This window comes from Lissotriton vulgaris, chromosome 2_1 (genome assembly GCF_964263255.1).
Source record: "Lissotriton vulgaris chromosome 2_1, aLisVul1.2, whole genome shotgun sequence".
Taxonomy (NCBI): domain Eukaryota; kingdom Metazoa; phylum Chordata; class Amphibia; order Caudata; family Salamandridae; genus Lissotriton; species Lissotriton vulgaris.
The window spans coordinates 1,759,791,993-1,759,811,667 of NC_141687.1; the positions used below are offsets into that span (position 1 = coordinate 1,759,791,993).

General features: G+C 43.7%; 1 protein-coding gene across 1 annotated transcript in view; it reads left to right on the forward strand.

Moving 5' to 3' along the window:
- Positions 1-19,675, forward strand: part of PGGHG (protein-glucosylgalactosylhydroxylysine glucosidase) — a 328,346-nt gene that overhangs the window by 300,627 nt on the left and 8,044 nt on the right. Inside the window, exon 13 of the mRNA XM_086957811.1 lies at positions 14,600-14,811. Coding sequence (XP_086813937.1) covers positions 14,600-14,811 — 212 coding nt within the window. The remainder of the gene's footprint in view (positions 1-14,599; positions 14,812-19,675) is intronic.

The following is a 19,675-nucleotide window of genomic DNA, read 5'->3' on the forward strand; positions in this document are numbered from 1 at the left end:
GACGTATTTTTTATCAAACCACGAGAAATTCTTACTAACAAGACTTCGCTTTAACATCTTTTTTCGTTTAGTTTCATTTCCGGAAACTCAAAACTGGTCCCGCAATCTGATGAACTGCCCATGTGACGGAATTTCCCCACAGTCAACGATCCACGTTATTTTATTTTGTAAATATTACAAACTTCCACGGAAAACGTGGATCATTCCACTTCTCCGATCTAGTGGCTACAGACAATGCAATACCGCGTTCCTCTTCTTGCAGTCTCTGAATACGCCCCATGAAGCTAAACTTATAGTGACTTTTCTTAAAGCAGTCATCACAATACGTCAAAACGTTCTAAACTAACTAGAAGCACTCAAATCTGTAAACTTTATTCTTAGTATGTTTCTCATTTTTATCTCGACTTATTTTAAACTCATTTAAGTGTTGAAAATGTTTTTCTTTATGTACTTTTTATGATTATACAATTGATAATCGAATAAAAGTTTATGAAACTGACTTATGGGTGAAAAAAGGGGGTTTAAGGCTTGGCAAGTGGTTTTAAATTCCAAGTCAAAGTGGCAGTAAACCTCACACACAGGCACTGCAATGGCAGGCCTGGGACAGATTTAAAGGGCTGTGGAGGTCTCTCGACAAAAAGTTGGGGGAAGACCCCCATAAGCATGACAGGTCCAACAAAATCTGTTACCTGTATCTTGCAGAACAAAGTTCCATATCATCTTCATTTCCACTGCACAAAGCAAGGCCTGGTAGGCTGGAAATCCAGAAGTACCAGAGTGACAGGAGAAGCAGCAAGCCTCCTCTAACTTAGAACCGAGTCTCCAGTACTAATCCTGCAAAAGGCTCCATTTAACCCTCCAACAATTATGTCAAAGCATTAGACAAGCTAACTGCCCATATACCACTCATCCCATGCCCCCATACTGTGCCATGTAACACATTTTAGTACTTGTGTCATAGATTCTCCAGCTCCCCATGTTTTGATACTCCTCCTATTTCTAGGTGTCCCAAAAAAGTATACATGCCCCATCCTTCATGAATGCATTAACATTGAACAGCGTTCTCAAAAAGATCTACTGAGCTATTCAAAGCTCCTGTCTGCATCATCGTTGAACGTTGTAAATTATCCTTCGACTTCGGGTATGGATTTCATCTCAATGTGTACAACCATTTCTTGCTGTTCATGGTTATATTTGACTCAGTTTGACTACCCTAAATGAAATCAGTGTTAAACATGCAACTCATTGGTACTCATTTTATAATATTTGAAAGATGAATAAATGAGTCCGCGTTGCTGGCTTTCAAATCTGGTTGCCAGCAAAGCTACCTTTCTAGCTTTAATGAGTTTGCCAAACAACAACATGTCTTCATAAAATGACCAACTCTGGTTTTCCTGACATTTCCTTTGAGTCTTCCTGTATTACTATAGAAGGGTGTATGTAGATGAGTGACTGAATGAAGGTGGTTATGTGTTTGTATGTGTCACTGTGTCTGTATTTATCTGTGTGTGTGTCCATATTACACTCATTAATAGAGTGATACATTTCAACCTGAATCTTAGACCATAGTGAATAACGGAATTACAATCTGTCCCTACAAATGTCTCGCAGAAGTAATCAAACTGGCTACAGTGAAATGTAGGCGGACCGTTTTATACAACTCAACATTATATATTCTTATGCAATACATACATCATTGGTGAGTATTTGTAAAACAGATGTGCATCTAAAAAAGAGGTGCATATCTAGATATGGTGTAAATGTTAGTATTTTTTCAATCAGGAAAACTACGCTTAGCTTCTGTTGTGACAGTTGTAATGTACTGTGTTTCTTGTGTTTCCAATGGTGTATGATTATGTTATACCAGGTGAATCTTTGCCAGGGTCGGACTGGCATATAAGGCAATTAGGCAGTGTGCTGTAGGATGGTCTGAAAGGTCAGTGTGGGGGCCTGTTTTATAGTGTGCAGGACCGGTTTTAACTGTTGATTTCATTTATTGTTATTGGTTTAAATCTGTTTTATTGAATTTGTTTCATTAACAAAGCAGATATTCACATTTCTTGTTACATACTGTTGCTGATGCCTCTTCTGGATATACAACACATAACTCATGGTTGTATAGCATCGATCTGAATATAGTAATACTATGGAAATGTTAGTTACTGGTGTATATAAGAGCTCTACAAGACTTCCACATTCGCCTCTGCTACTGTGTATAGAGATTTAGTCTCCGATAGCGTCCCAGCTAGGCATCCATGGCTTGGTGGCTGTGAGTTAGTCTACTAAATTTGGAGGCGGGCAATAATGACTGGGGCAAAGAAAAAGTAAACAAGTGGTGGTTTATTTTAACTGGGGCAATCCCCGATCCCTACCTAAATAGGTCTGCATGTTTCTTACTTTCTGGATCATGTGAGCGGGTGCTAAGAAGTCTACAGTGAGTGTTATCTGAACGTGGCCGTTAGCATCAACCCCCAACCGTGCCGACATCAGGGGCGGCGCACCCCACCTGGTTCACCCTTGGCAGCATTATCGAGGTTTAGTGTGTCTGCAGTGGTGTTGTACTCACTCTGGAAATCACTTATGATCGTGTCCCAGTTTGCCACAATTGGATCTTTGGGACACCTAGTGTGTCTTCCTGGTGTAGTGCAACGCTTTCTGCTTTAGCCCATAATTGCAGGGAGCGTCGCCTGGCCAGCTTCTGAGGGAGTTCAGAAGATTTTCACCTCTTTGTGATCGGCCGCTTCACTGCCACCATTCCCAACTCAATAAAACGGTCGGTCACCCTGTGACGTTTGCTTCTGCGGTAGCAATGCAGGATACAGGTCTCCCATTCAAGGGGTATTGTGCGTTCTCTGAAACGAGTCAGGGCATCTATTACTGCTCTCTAATATCCCTGGAGGCGCGGGCAGCTCCGCAACCTGTGCAGCTAGCCCGAATCTTAAAGGCAACAGAGCAGACAAACGGCATTTGTGCTAGTAAAATATTTGTTAATTTTGGCTGGCATGAGGTACACTCTCTACACAATATAGTAATCAATCAATCAAAAGCGCACATTCCTGGGAACGTATACAGGGCTTTATAGAGCGACATCCCACTCAGTGTCTGTGAATAGCTGGTGCCATCATTCATTTGCTCACCACACCACCCCAGTTTGGACCCAGCCATATGCAAATCAGTCTTGACCCTGTGGAAACAGTCCAGTCCGAACTGCCTAGCCAGATTCTCACTGGACTGGAAATGTCACTCTAAATGGGAAGGGTATGCCTAGACGTGGGTCCTGTGCTCACTACAACACTGGATTCAAGCTAGCCTGACTGATGAAGGCTGATGCCCTGAAACCGGTCCCAGGAAGCTTGTTTCCGGTCCAGGGAGAACCTGGCTTGGCAGGTTGGGCTGGACTGTTCCCACAAGGAACAGGGTCAAGACTGATTTGCATTTATACTGGTAATGGCATGGGTATCCCAAAAAATAAACAATGGATTTAGGCCCAGATCTCTGTACTGGGTTGAATGTTTGACATTGTTCAGCATTCTGTCCATCAACTGTTCTTTTTACATTTGTCAGCCTGAGTGGGAGGGGTATGCCAAGATAAAGGGGTCCTTGCTCTCCAAGTCACTGGAGTCAAACTAGCCTGGCTGATGAGTGGTGAAACCCCAAAACCGTTTCTGGTGCAGGGTTGGCCTGGCAGTTGGGCTAGACTGTTCTTATGAGGAGCAGGGTCAAGACTGATTTGCATATGGATGGGTTTCAACTGGAATGGCATGAGGAGCCAAATAACTATCGATTTAGGCCCAGATCTCGGGGGAATGTAAGCATTCTGTCCATCAGCTGTTCTTTTTGGAACTGTTCTGCGAGTGCAGGCACATCCACGCCCGCCCTTTTCTCCAGGGGGTGTAAGACATATATGGTGTTTTAGTGAAGGTAAACTCCTTCAAGTTTATAAATTATTGGCCCATTAAATTTTCTTGCAGCAGACTTAGCAGCTAAGTGAGCTACCTTACTTGAATTGTGTTGCATTGATATTGCTGTGATCCTGCGAACTGGACCTAACACACATTGCACATGAGAAACGGGTGCATTCAGGCAAATTCCCTGGTATCTGAGCCTGTGATGTGCAAGTTACAGAGTGGGCACATCAACCCACAGTGCTACCTTATTTGGATCCTACCTGTGGCCCACGGCTTACACATACAGCTGTGTAGCAAGTTTAATAAGCCCTGAACCTTTTTTGATTTTTTTATTACTGGGCTTTCAATGTTATTTTAAGCTTAGGCAAAACTCACTGCAAAAGGCGCCTGCATCCTCTGAAACATATCGTTTGGGACGGCAACCTTTCACCTGCCATATACATCAGACCACTGGGCCACTTTACAGGGGTAGGAAATGTGCCCCGAAGAGCTCTACAGCAAGCAGGCACACCAAGAACCAATTCTGCCATTTTTCCAGGATTGAAACGTGTGACCTGCAGATGTCACAGCAATACCCACACATAAGCCCACTTTCTATATTTCATTGCATTAATTCACTAAGCCAACTGGTTTTCGCCCCCGTCAAGGAAGCTTCACATTTTGCTCATCCCCTGCCCTCCCAGGCAGAGTTTCTAGTCGGTCCTCCAAAAAATGCACCCACCCCTTTGCCACACGCACCTACTAACACAAGTGCTGCGTCATGCAGGCCTGTCGGGTATGGTGGTGCAATCCCCTCTCCTCCTGTCCGCTACATGCGAATATTTGGAGGGGGGTATCTCAGCAGCCCCTGAACCCCATCTATATATAATCCTGTCCAAACTACGAATGCACAGCCTCGTAGGCACCAGGCTTCTCATCACCATAGCCATGCCAGCATCCAGCCCTTTCCTTTACATAGCACCTTGTGGTGGGAACCTAAAGGCCTCTCCAAGCATTAAGGTAAAAAAAACAAAAACAAATTTGTATCCTAGGATACAAATCCATCTGAAAAAGATGATGTACGTTGATATGATGATTTAAATAGTGCTGACACATTGAGAAAGGAAATATGTAAACTACAGTTTACCTATTAGGCGCTATGTAAAATAAATAACAAAAACAGAGCGCTTTAAGTTTCCAGTGGGCAGGGGTTGCTGTTACGGTTTTGGAAAAGTGCGAAGAATGGGACAAGCCTGACAGTCATCACCATAACGATTAGATCACGAGGGCAACTACAACAGACCTGTTTTAGAAGTCACAAACATCGCTTCTCGAGCCAGTATATATGTGGTCCTCCTATTGGCTTAAGCAGGTGGAAGAATGACGTAATTTTATAAACGTGAATATATTGCCAAAAGAAACCCATTTGTGCAAGCCACGCTAAAAAGACAAACCTTGAAGATACCTCTTTTTTAAAGATAATAAATGTATGTTGGACTTACGGTTGGGGTGAGGCTACATAAACCGTTTGTATTAATCGATATACAAAGATGTAAGGGAACGTGTCTTTTTGCGGTGCAGTAAAAAACAAAAAACACTCAGTGTCTACAGTCCGGGCAGCTATCGCGACTGGTGGCTCTATTCACCAAGAACCCTCTCGTATCCCTCGGCCTGGTACAGCGTGGGCTAGCAGCATAAGAGGGCAAGGTCAAGGCTAGCCAGGCAGGGGCTTTCTCAGTAGTCTGGCTGGGTCCTGTCACGCGCACTTTTTAGGTCGAAGCCTGCATTGCAGGGCATGGCCCTGCTGCAGGCAAAGACCTATTGTGAACAGGGGGATTTCAGTACTGCGTGAAACCATGCCCCCTTTTTCCATTGGCAGGCCTCTCGAAACGGAGGCCTGCCATTGGAAAAAGCTCCTGTTTAGCAGATTTGTCTGCTCTGGATCCCACCTCTCGAGGACTCCATGACCTGCCTTACGGTAGCATGACAATATGTTCAGAAATATTGCCTTGGCAACCATGGGGCAGGGCAGGGAGTCCTGGAGGGGCGGGATTCATTATCCAGTTTTTTTTTTGTGCCGTCATTCCAGTGCGTTCCTCTGCGGTGGAGGAGGTAGGAGAGAAACGGTGCTTGTGTTACTTTATGTTTTTATTCTGAAATGAGGAGAATAATTAGTTGGAGAATGCAATTTAAGAGATACCATAGAATAAGCCCTCAGAGGACAAACTAATTCCCGTGAACTATTTTTATTAGCTATGGAAGTGTTCTCGTTTGATGACGCAGTCAATCACAGGCCCGTTTGTTGGCTGCGTGGCATACTCAGGATGAGCTTGTCACGGCAGCTGCGGAGAGGCACCCTGGCCGAGCAAGAGAGGTCTAGGGCGGGGACACACTCACCCTGCTGTACTACGGCGGTTCACTTTACACAAAGCGCACTATATAAACTTATCCTCTCGTTCTGTCCCCACGACGGAATCGGGAGAGGCTGCCTCAGCTGTCCCTGCCTGGCGGGTGCGAGGCATCACCTGTCTTAGGGAATGCTGCCCATGGCAAGTGCGCAAACAGTTCCAGGCCCGATAGGCCTTTCTGTGGATTCCAGACGGGGGCATGCGGCTTTGCAGGCGCGGTTCGGGGGTGTGGTGTTCTTGTTAAATGTAGGGAGAAGGTTTATGCTGCAGGCCCTTCGAGCATGTTTGCACGTTTTTGTTGGGGCTAGATCAGCAAGTTTATGTACACGAAGTATACATGCTGTTAAACGCCGGTTAAAAAGACTACAGGGTTGTCGAGCCGCAAAGGATTTTGTAAACATGCCTTAATATGTCTTGAATACGTTACAGTGCAATGGGTGCTTTTTAATTAAAAGCTGAGTCAGCATTTTTCAACCGCCGGCTCGTGACTCGGATGCTTACACAGCTTCTGTCGTACCCTCTTCCATGTAGTTGCATATGCTAGCAGGGCCTGCTTAAACAGTGGGACTACAAGTCCTAGAATGCAATTTACTCATCATGGTGGAGCTATGCACACAAGGGGAAGGTCTAACGTTGGTTTAGCGGACCTTGCTCGCTTTGTTTTCTTTCACTCCATGGTGGCGCCACGTTTGACATTACTTACAGAAGAGTTTTATCAAAAAGTGCCAACAGGAAACAATTGCTGTTGACTCGAGTAGTATAATTTGATCACTGACTTGAAGTGAAAATGTTCGTTTATCTGCCTGCAAAACACAACAGAACCGCGGTAATGAGTTCAGCGAAAAGACAGGTGCCTGCAGTGCCTTTTGTATTATTTGATTCACCTTTTATGTGTGCTACTTCCCATGCCATTGCACAACTTGTGTGTTACAATATAACATCCCTAGTGTACTTGTTCGATACAGATAGATGCAGTTCAGACATTTTTATAAATGTTACGTAACCACCTACAAATTGCATGCATGTAGCTGGCATCTTAATTAAAAGCACTCGAGTTTTCCGGTCCATTCTTTACCTTTTTTTTGTCATCACAGTTTTTTATCGCGCAAAACTGCACCAAAGGTATTAGAGCACTTTACAGGAGTACCAGATTGCACTGCATAGTGTCAGATTTTATATTTTTGGGTAGCAAAGATTATGTGATTTGCCCCAGAAACATAAGGTGTTAAGCTAAAGTCTCATCTGTTTTTTGTAGCACTGCCAGTAAAATATTTTTCATTACTCCACCTCTTTTCGTGAAATTGTGCCCCACCTTCTTTTCATGTTTATTTGACATTACACAGGGCACTATACCAAACCGGAGCGCCACCTTTCCCATTTATTATAGGAGCCCTGGGCGGCCTGCTGCTGAACTAAATAATGCGCTAATCCTTCACTTGTATATACGGAAAGGTAGAGTAGCAGGGATGCTTTAGTTTAAACGTGTTTGCTTAGAGCACACATTTACAGCAAAATACTTGTTAAAGATCAGGGATATTTTATCTCCTTGTAAGTAGAGGCTCACTAAAAGCTATTCCGGTACTCTTCACATTTAATAGCACATGTTATTTTTACTACTCTCAACTGTACCGGTTTTATCACCGTAAAGAGGATAATAATCTGAGTGAGCCCTGGGAGATTAAGTGATTTGCCCACAATCACAGGATATTCAACTCACGCTGTGAATCAATCTGATTCTCAGTTCCAAAGTTGGCAGCTCTGGGAGTGTGGCCTATATTAATTGGTAACATATCAGAACATGATTACCTCTATTGTATATAATATAGGGCTGGCAACCTAGCCATTGCTTAGCCCTTTGTTGGAATCTCTGTCATTCTACTTTACTGCATCCTAAAAGGCCACCAGATCCCATGTGTCACTTCCATCCCTTTCTCTGGCGCAGGGACCAGGCACAGATTCGTTACATTTAATTGGTGTCCATTCGCTTGCACCTTCATTCAAGTGCTATTTAATTGAAGTGCAATTTTTGTACATGGGTTGTTGCTTTCCTCTCCCACCCACCACTTTCCATGTTGCTGACCCCTTCGCCCCAACCCCTCTGGTCTTGCTTGTTTTGTTTTCATTCGGATTGTTACACCACACAGAATTCCACAAGTAACAATTGCAAACCAACCCACATAATTCAACTCCAAACCACATACATCCACTCCAAATTGCATAAAAAAGCACATTGCCATTTACAACGCCAATAGCTCTAACTTTCACAAATGCGAGACCTATTGCATTGCAAATGCTTTTTTAACCAGGTTTATTATCTATTGATTTTTTCCTTGATTGGGTGCGGACCATATAGAATTATGTATGATTAGCTGTCAATAAGTTTAATATTTTTTAAAGAGTTTACTATAGAGTTTACTATGTCCCTCGTGGTTTTTTTGCAGAGCGAAGTTATTTTTCAACAACCAGCTGTTCCTAATGGCCCCTTGGGTCAAACGTTTGTATTTCTCGTTTGGCCCATCTTAGCTCACTGCTCAACCCGGTGAAAACCAATAGGGAAAACAAACAATCTTTTCTGTGGCAAACCCTCCCTTGAGATCATGGAAAAATAGGCTGCTGTAAATATTGCACGTTTAATGGCTGTAGGTGTCTGGGAGGTTAAATATGGGTTGGGTTTAAAACCAGGTGCTTACGGACAGGTGGCTTTGTTACTGCCACCAGCACGTGCCTATTTGAATGAGGGCGACAGGCTCTGTTATTGTTAATGGTCTGGGAAGTAAACTTTTAGCGGACTTCCCACTCGACACTCACGTTGTTGTCAATGTATGGCGGGACTTTAAGTAATTAAAAGACCACCACCACAACCACCACCACATCCACCACCACATCCACCACCACATCCAATACATCATCCACTACATCCAACACCACCACATTCACCACCACATCCACCACCACATCCGACCCAGCCACCACAGCCACCACATCTACCACAGCAACCACATCCACCACCACCACATCCACCACATCCACCACCACCACATCCACCACCACCACCACATCCACCACCACATCCACCACCACCACGTAAACCACCACCACCACATCCACATCCACCACCACCACATCCACCACCACATCCACAACATCCACCACCACCACATTCACCACAACATCCACTACAACATCCACTACATCCAACACCAGCACATTCACCACCACATCCACCACCACATTCACCACATCCGCCCCAGCCACCACAGCCACCACATCCACCACAGCAACCACATCCACCACCACCACCACATCCACCACCACATCCACCACCACCACCACATCCACCACCTCCACCACACCCACCACACCCACCACCACACCCACCACCACATCATCCACCCCCCACTACATCATCCACCCCCACCACATCCAACACCACCAGATCCACATCCACCACATCTATGTGTGTGTGTGTGGCTCTGTGTGTGTGTGTGGCTCTGTGTGTGTGTGTGTGTGTGTTTGTGGTTGCAAATGCAATAGGTCTGGCATTTGGGAGAGATTAAGCCATTGGCATTGTAAATGACAATGCCATTTATTTATCTGTTTTCAAAACCAACACATAAATAAAAATGTTGTCATTTACAAGGCCAATAGCTCTAACTTTTGCAAAGGCGAGACCGTTGCATTGTTAATGCTTGTTATATACGCATGACTGTATGGCATGGTCGCCAGCCCCACCCTGAAGACGCGCAGACAACTGCGCACCACGCAGCATAATTAATAAAGAGCCTCAGAGGAAGGGCCAGGCCCGATAGACGTGCACCATTTCATTAAGAGGCCGGGCGTGCGCACCATTTAATTCATAAAATGGCTTGCTTGCTTCCCAGAGTGAGGGGGCCCCTGGAGCACTGGGTCCCCTCGCAACGTAGGGGCTGCAGGGGCCTGTGTTACGCTCCTGCTGTAATGGTAAAGCAGGTGCATTAGGTTTCACACTTCAGCTGATGTATAAGCACCTGCTATAACATCAGCATGCCATGTTAAGCAGTAGAGGTGTCAGTGGTTCCTCCTTCGCACAAGGATGGAACAAACTGACCAGGGTGTTTAGGGACCTGGGCAAGGAGCTGGTGGCTGTGTCAGGTAGGTGGTGGTCACACCAGTCACCAGGCTACCCATTGAAATTGTGCGGCAAAATTGTATTTTTCCATGTTTGGCAGAGCCAGGCCACCCCGGTTGGTCAGTGTACAAAGAAGGGTCCCTATAGAACAGTTTACCTTTGCTTGACTTTATTTAAAGAAAATGTAAAAATATTCAAAAGACTGTAAATTAATCACAATGAGTAAACCAATGTACTTGGTAAATAACAGTGCCCCAAAGAAAGGGAGTGAGATAGCGTGATGCTGTGAAGGAAAAGGACAGTGAAAGGAAGGATTTGTGACAACTTATAAATATCGGATTTCTTTCGAAATACAATTAAATTCAAGAGGCTTCAGATCCCTGAGCCAAAATGGGGGATCATTACATATCCCATTATACTTAGAACAGTCTCAGTTGACACAGGTATATCCAAATTATTACGGGCGTGTCAACTGAAAAGAGTGAAAAGTAGCCGTCGACGTTTCGACCCCACGCTACACTTGTAGGCGTAATTGTTGCCTTACATCGGGGTCTTCATCAGGACAGGGTAAAAACAGGGTGCACTACAGTTTTTGTCATAGGGAGCACCAAAAAGTATGTTAAATCTTGACACTCCGGTCTGGCAATTTCTTATGGCAATCTGCTCTGGAAGAGCGAGAGACCAAGACCAAATCAAATAAACGCGCGCTCCCAAACGCCGTATCTAAACAGCCTGTAAGATTCTACTTAATCTTGATCTCATTTATGCTATTGCCAAAGTCCCTGGATGTCTCGTCAATGGTAAACAAAGCCGTGCGTCGAGTATGATCGCACCGATCCGCCGCTTCCGCTGTACGGAGCTAGGGTCCTAACGTGCTAGATGCAGCTTCTCCGCGTCTGCAGGAAAGTGGGCGTGTAGCCCAATCAGAATTATAAAAATAAACGGAGGACCGGTTGGTCGGCAGGTATAGTTGTTTAATGGCTACCCGGCAGCAAGTGTTCCCTTAGAGAAAGTCCCTGATGGTGCTTTTCAGGATATGAAAGAAGGGCAGATCAATGTATAGGAACAAATTGGTAAAGTGGTATAGGAGTCGTACCCCAGAAAGACATCTTGGATCAGATGGATGTCAGTGTTCTACCCAGGTTGCCCTCCATGAGGTCTGCATGTTTGCGATAAACCCTTAGTAGCAGAAGGCGTGAATTCGCCATTCTGTGCAAACTCCATTGAGCTCATACATCGGGTCCGGGCAGGTGTGATCAAATGGGTAGAGGCATGATTTTGCTGTGTGAAATTGTATGTACTCCATCCTGTAGTGGAATGCCCCAGTCCATGCAACTTGCCCAAAATAGCCTCGACTAGTAGTTCCATAGCTAAAGAAAATAGCAACAGGGATAATGGGCATCCCTGCCGGGTTCCCCGCCCCACCTTAATCAGAGCACCGATGTAAGGACCAGTCCGTACTCGTAGGGTTGGCTCCCGTATAGTAGCCTAACCATGTTAGTGAAAGTCCCTCCGATCCCATAACTCGGTAATGCAGGCCAGGACTTTCGCCAGAATCTTTTAGTCAGTGTTTTATAGAGCCAAAGGCTGGTATGAACTTAGGTCAGTGGGATCTCTGTCAGGCTTTGGCAGCAAAACCAAGCAGACTTCACGAAGTAATGAAGGGACGACTGACTCTGCCAAGGCCGCAGTATATAAGGCGTGCAGCGCGTAGCGAAAGTCGCTGCACAGTCCTTGTAACATTCAGCAGGCAGCCCGTCAGGTCTGGGGGTTCTGCCCGTCACTAGCATCGCAATAACTTCGCGGATCTCGCCTACCACAATTGTAGCTTTTAGCGCCTCGCGCAGCTCAGACCTACTCACAGGCAGCCTCACAGAGTTTAGGAAGGCATCCAAAAGTGCCTGGGCACATTGGGCCCGATTCACAGAACTAACTTAAGACAAAATCCTAAACTTACTACCATTTTGGTGTTCACAGAAGGCACTTGCTCCTTTTGGTATTGACAGAAGGCACTTACTCAATTCGATATTCACAGACGTTAGTAGTCCTAACTTTAGGACTCCTAAATGCCTTCTGTGAATACCGAAAGTCTTAAAGTTAGGATATTTCTCAGTTTAGGAGTAGTAAAGTTAGGACTCCTAACTTTAGGACTCCTAAATGCCTTCTGTGAATACCGAAAGCGTTAAAGTTAGGATTTTTCTCAGTTTAGGAGTAGTAAAGTTAGGACTCGTAACTTAAGTTAATTTCGGTTAGATCATTGACGTTCACAGAGAATTGTGCAAGATAGTAGGGGCGATATGTGGAGCTGTGCTAAGGTGAGTCTGCCATCTTGGCTCACTAGCCACGCCCCACTGTTGATTTCCTTGATATTAAAACAAACATTGCCAGTAGGAAGCTCAAATCCATGAGTGTCTTTACAAGTTCAAAACTTCCCCAATTTATAATCATGGGCCATTTTTTTTGCTATCTGAATCACTAATAGGGGCAACTTTTATTTTGGTGCCTGAGGCTATTTACTGATCCAGTTGGGCCGTTTGTTGCCCCATACTTATGGTATATGTTCCTGATACACAACCTGGATTTGAGTAGTCAGTACATCCCAAATTCCTGAAGTATTGCCCTCTATGAATCTAGAGCAGGTTTTTAACACAATGATGAGAGGAAATCAAGAGAAGAGGAACCAAGATCGGGCACATATGCTCCACACGTCTCAGAAAGACATGAGTTAGACTTCATTTGTAACGTACATAAGAGAGTATGGTACCAGAAAATTTCGAGTTTTAAATAAGGTGCTACAGATATCGTAGCCAGAATATCAACTACCAAAATATCATGAAGCTCATAATATATAAGCACGTATTGATTTACTTAATTTGTATATGTACCATGACACTATATATTCAAAGTACATATATATGGCTATATGAGTTGTAAATTTATACTTGCCTTTATATACTTACCGTCACAATTTTCGTAGCCACATTCGGACTACGATATTTTTGTAGCATGACATTGTGACATACGGCCGTGTAAGAGAAGCGACATCAAGCATTGTAAATACAAGGAAGATGGCCACATTTAAGTGGAGCTTGGCTTCTGCAACAAAGGCCATAAGATGTGACCAAGAGGACTCAGAACTAACCTGAGGCCGCTCTTTACAGAGATTACGGCACATATTTGGACCCATTTTCTAGTTAGATTACTTCAGATATTACCCACAAAGGAAATTCAAAGCCTTGGGAGAATCACAGAGACAATTACTAGTGTGAAAACAATGAAAAACCTGGATCTCTGATGCAGCTACCATATAAGCAGGCAATTAATGTGAGGTGGCAGTGCCTTTAGATATGTAAATGTTGAGTGTTTGTGAGTTCACATGTTTATGAGTGACAAGTGCAGTAGTACATTCTTTGCCTGCCAAACATGATTCTATTTTATGGGTAAAATATCATCATCAAAGAACTGTATTTCGATCTCTGTGGCTCATAAAAGTACAGACAGAGAAAACAGCCACAATACACATATACATAGAAATACAAATATATATATATCAATAAATAGGATAATATCAATATATAAAAAGCCCCAGCTAGCATTGTAAATGGAACAATATAAAACCACAGATTTCATAACACTGTCTAAAAGCATAGGAAGACAGAAATCATAATTAATATCCACAGCAATATTAAATGTTCAACCACAGTACATCACAAACATCAAGTGAATCTTTTCATAGACCAGTAGCTGACTGTATGAGCTTTGCACGCTTAATCCAAAATGCCTTTAAAAAATATAGCCAGACAAAAAACCAAGACTAGTGTCATATTGCAATAATCTGAGCGATTCCTAGAACTCTCTACAACCCAAATTTTTCACAATAGAACAATCCATTTTGCAGGTGTGTGTTTATAGAAGGGGCAAATAAACAGAACATGTATAAGCGATTCAGAAATGTCTTCGCTGCCTACAAACAGATCGTTATATGGACCATTTCCCTGATGCCATCTACCAGTGAATGATTTTACTGTTAAGGTACCATACCTAAATTGAAGGTAGAGTTTCCTTGCTAGTGGAGGCACAATTTCATTGATTGTAAAAACACATTAACTGTAAAAATATGTGGAATTAAAATTGAAATTGGTTTGTTCTGCACTCAGTGATCTTGCCTAGAATTAACATGCACATTCTTTTCCTAGGATTACTAGGAGCAATTTGAATTTTGACCCTGCATGTCCTGAGGAGATTGGCATATTGAAAGTTACAGGAGTTTGTTATCTTGGAAGCAAGTTAAATTTCACCTTTGCAAGTGATAAGATTACGATTGAGCTGAAATCGCTCTGTGGGCTTCAGTGCCCTGCATTGGAGGTTGTGCTAGCTGGATCTGGGCAGCGCTTTCCATTGGTCAGAGGTAGGTCCTATCCTAACTTCATTTGTATGTTCAGTTTCAGCTACATGCGCAACCTGGAGCAGTCCTCTCCCCCATATTTCTATTGCATGTTTTTCCACTGGTAGTAGATACACTCTAAGCAATTTGTATGTGAATAGCCTACGGATCTGGCATGGATTCAGCCTTACAGGACTTATGGTAATCAAAAACATATAATTCATTCAATTTACGAAGCATAACTAAATAATAACATGTACAATAATTTGGAAATTAATATGTGAAATAATGATTAAATCATGTGTAAATCATGGAAGCAGCTTTATGCGGGTTACAGATTAACATATCATTAAGCGCAAATAAGTGTTGATGAAACTGCGTCATCAGTTCCCCTCCTCTAATGGCTCTGGGAGCCATTACTCAAAACACCCCCCATTTTCCCTCATGACATTTCAGAGTCAGCACTTACAGGTTCTTCAGTTTGGGTCAGTGACTACTCCCCGCTCAGTCATCACAGGCCCTGCGCTTGCCTCGATAAGACTTTGAGATTCCTGAGCGTACTTTACATCTCCCTCTAAACTCTCAGGTTGCACGGAATTTGTTATTTGAACACCAGTAGTGGCTATCAGCACTTTTTCCATTTTGTCTTAATCTCAGAATACATTAGACATCAATCCAATTTGGAACGCCTTCACATTTAACAGCTTTGTTTGTGACCAAATTCACACAAAAGGGCTACGCCATCTGGGATCCAGGATAGACTTTCTCACATTCTGCTTCACCAGGATTGAGGACATGGCACTGCTCTTCCTTGGGAGTGGACTCACCAATTCAACCTGAAAAGGGACAGAATGCAAAAAATCAGCCAGGCCTTTGCAGTAGTCAATAACCATGTCATCTGTAATATTTACAAGTGCAGTTGTAGACACAGCAGGTAGACCTATGGCTCTGTCTATCAGAATCTCATAGAGGGACAGTCCTGTCCTCTGATCTGGAATGCTTCTCAGGCTCGTAATCACCAATGGAAGGGCAGCAGGTCATTTTAGAGCTGTGGATACACACACTTTAGTTAGTCACAATTTCAATGTTCAGTTAATCTGCTTCAAAATACCTGAATCCTCAGGTTGATAACTACAGTGAAACGCGTACTCCCTGCAGAGCTTCACACAAACAGTTCATCACTTCATTCTTGAACTCGCTGTCACAATCTGATTCAAAGGAAACTGGGATCCAAAACACGGGAGTAACTCTATGAGCCTCAGGAAGACTGTCATTACTCCTTATTGACTATGTCTCGACTCATTGGGAAAAGACACAAACCACTACCAAAATGTAACAGAGCCCCTTACAAACAGGCATCTCGACAGACTCAAGCTGCATGCTATTAAATGGACCACCTGATCTACCTATATTACTGGTAAGGACTGGGGTTCTCCTGACTACATTTAGGTGTTGGCACGTGACACACCTGTGGCATACCTTAGCTACAATGACACGGAATGTAGCGTGAAACCGATATGTATAAAAGAGACAAATTATGGCTTCTTAACCTACACGCTTAGCACCATGAAAAGAATGTGTCATGAGGGTAACATCTAATCAGGTAGTACAGGACAACCATCCAAGGAGACAGTGGCCATCCTCATTCTTAGCACATCCTGCTCTGACTCCTCTCTCTTGTTAACATTCTGGTGCCTCTTCCTGCAATTTCTTCCACACTTTCCACATATCATCAACAGTGAGCAATAGATTTATGGAATTGTCATGCTCTGATTTATTTCAAAATTCCCCATTAAAGGTGGAAGATCATTTCTGCTCTTGTGTGCTGCGCACTTTACAACAGCTACCTCAGCCAACATCTGCAATGTGTCCAAAGGTTCTATGACCCAATGCCCATGCTGGTTTGGGAAGCAAGACGAGGTCATGAACCCCACTGGGACCACAACTGGCCAAGATCCATGATCTACCCCATCAATGTTTTCATCGACAACAGGTAACAGTGTGGATGGCTCAAGACATGAACATCTCTTTAGTGTAATGTTTTCTGCCGCAAGAATAATTTGTTTGTATTTAGTAAAGTGACTAATGGTCATGTGCTGAGTTCGAGTACGGGTTAACGAGATCGTCACAATGAAGAAAATAGAAACCTTCTCAGGGGTCTCACTGATACACCTGGTCCTTTTAAACCAACAAAGAAGAGATTGACACAGAAGCTGTAATATAAAAGACATATTTATTGACTTCAGATGAGGGAGACTACGACACACAGTACCCTCAAGAAACTGTAGGAGGCATTCTAAGGAGTACAGAGAACAGGGACCTTATATATGCATAGGTTTACATAGTCAGCATAAAACCAAGGGGAGGTCCTAGCATGTACCAGCATGCAAAATGACTAATATTGGTATACAAAATTTGCTTGCTCAACAAAGTGGGAGGAGAGACCAAACTGAGCACAACAGTAAGAATAGCCTGACAGTTATAACATAAGGGCAGGTGCATTCTACTAGCTAGGCCCCTCTGAGCATGTGCAAGGCCCTGAAGAGGGAAAAAGCACATGGCTAACTAAAATGCCTGTCAAGTACAAAATGGCTTTCAGCTCATGCTAACAGATCCCTTCAATCTTTAACAACAGAGTGCTTGAATACCCGGACGCCGTCTAGGCGCTGACTTAAACATTACTAGTGTAGCATGTGGACCCAGACCCAAAAGAAGCTACATAGAAGTGGATAGCCAGCTCCCAGCTCCAGGAAGGCTTTTTCACACTATTGTTCCATGGTAGTGGATCTGACACATCTTTGTGTGTAGGCCTCTGTAGGGGTTTGGCCACATCGGGTATCCATTGACGACAGTAGCTCCCATTTCCCCAGAACATCCCAACTTCTCTCTGCGTTTTGGGAGCACTCATCTACAATGTGGCAGAAATTCTATCTTGAGGCACTTTTCTTGTTCCTTTCTTCTACTAATACTGCAATTTGACTGGGGACACCTTATGTCCGTTTTCAGCTAAATGATTAACTAGGACTGTAGTATCTCACCTGCATGCCTCATGCATCATTAAAAGGACTGGCTGTCTTTGTGCGAAGGTATGGAAAGGAATGCTTGGCAGATATTTAGGACAACTTAAGACAACAATATTGTTAATCTTTCACTGTTCTTGAACCACCCACCACTTTTTGATTTCTGTATCCCCATGATCAAGGAATTACAAGAATTTCGCAGGATCTCTTTCAGAATGCCCTGCTCTAACATGGATTCCATTTTGGGGGCAATAACACCCACTGCATCTGGAGAGTCGTTGTATTGGGACGTCCTAGGGAATTCTTCATCCTGTCTGAGGGCTATTTTCACAGGTTCAACACCTTTAATCAAGCTGATATCTTTGCATTAATATTCACAGGCCTCCTCCTTCACAGAATCCTTCAAGTCGAGTGACACATCTTCCTTTGTCAGCACAGGGAATAACCCAACAATGTGATTCTGAGTGCTCAATTTAAAATCTGCATCTTCATCATGCATTTGAAGCTCAACCCCATTTGGGATACAATAGATCACACAGCTGAGCTTGCATAAAAGGTCTCTTTCCAGCAGACTTGTAGGGCTAGAGCCACTAATACTAACTAATACTCCTCTTCAAAGCGACCTATTTTAACAGGGACCTTTAGGGAAACAGGATTCCCTCTCTGTTTGAAATGCCTACAATTTGGACTTGTTTTCCTGACAGGGGTAGGTTTGGAACTTCTACAGTCCTAATTCTATCAAAAAAGAAAAAGGATGGCCATTCACTTCTCCTTCTACATATGGGCCAATTTGGTCTAAATCCAAGACTGCACCTAGCACGCAGTCTTCCTCCCCTCTCGGGCAACGTCATTCTGACTGGTCAGACACCAGAACTTAAATGGCATCAAAGATCGGGAACTGTTGAAAAGTAGATGACTCCGGATGGAGGTCGGGGGAACTCTAACACTTGCATTTGCATTAAATCTTGGAGTATTCAGAATATGCTGCATCAAGAGGTCATGAGTCTTGTTAGGATTAGGGAGTCTTTGCATGGCAACATTTGGGGCTAGCATCACATATATATTAGGCCCTCTGCCTTTAAACTGTACTCGATATGGATTTGAATGGCACTTGCATTTCCAAAGGAATGACAAAGCATTGTCTTCTTTAACAAGGCTATATCATTGCCATAATCAGATCAACAGGCATCCCATGTCCTCTACCAAGTAGGATGGTAATTTCACCCAGCACCATCTGACCACCACCTTGACATCCAAACTCCCTCTTTCCATTTCCGCCACAAGTTGCATAACCACATTTTTGCCGGGTACGGACAATTCTGAAATCCTTTCTGGGATAATCTAGTCTGAGACAACATACATTTCTTTTTAATTCTCTTTTGTCGTTCTCTCAAGTTATCACTACAATACATTGCATACTGCAGGATTTCATTTCAAGGCTTAGACTGGCAGCAAATCCGATTCTGCTGGATGTGCCAACTTATCTCTGGGTGCAAACCAAGAATAAAAGTGGGGTGGAATCAAACGGCCTCCCGATAGAACTTTCGTAACTCACAGCATCTCGAGTGGCACCCTATCCCCTTAAGATCTACCTGGAGAGTAGAAAGGCAGGGGCGCCCCCCAGAGAATCAATGACTGGCCTCTATCGTGGTTATCCATAAATCTGGCAAACTGGCAGAGGACTGCGCCTCGTACCGTACCATCTCTCTGCTTAATGTGCTTAATGCAGAGACCAAAATACTAGCTAAGCTATTAGCCTCCATGCTGTTGCACCATGTCTCCGAATTAGTGCACCCTGACCAATCTGGCTTTATGCCAGGGAGGAGCACTGCTCTAATTTGTGTTGACTCCATAGGGTGATAGGTAGT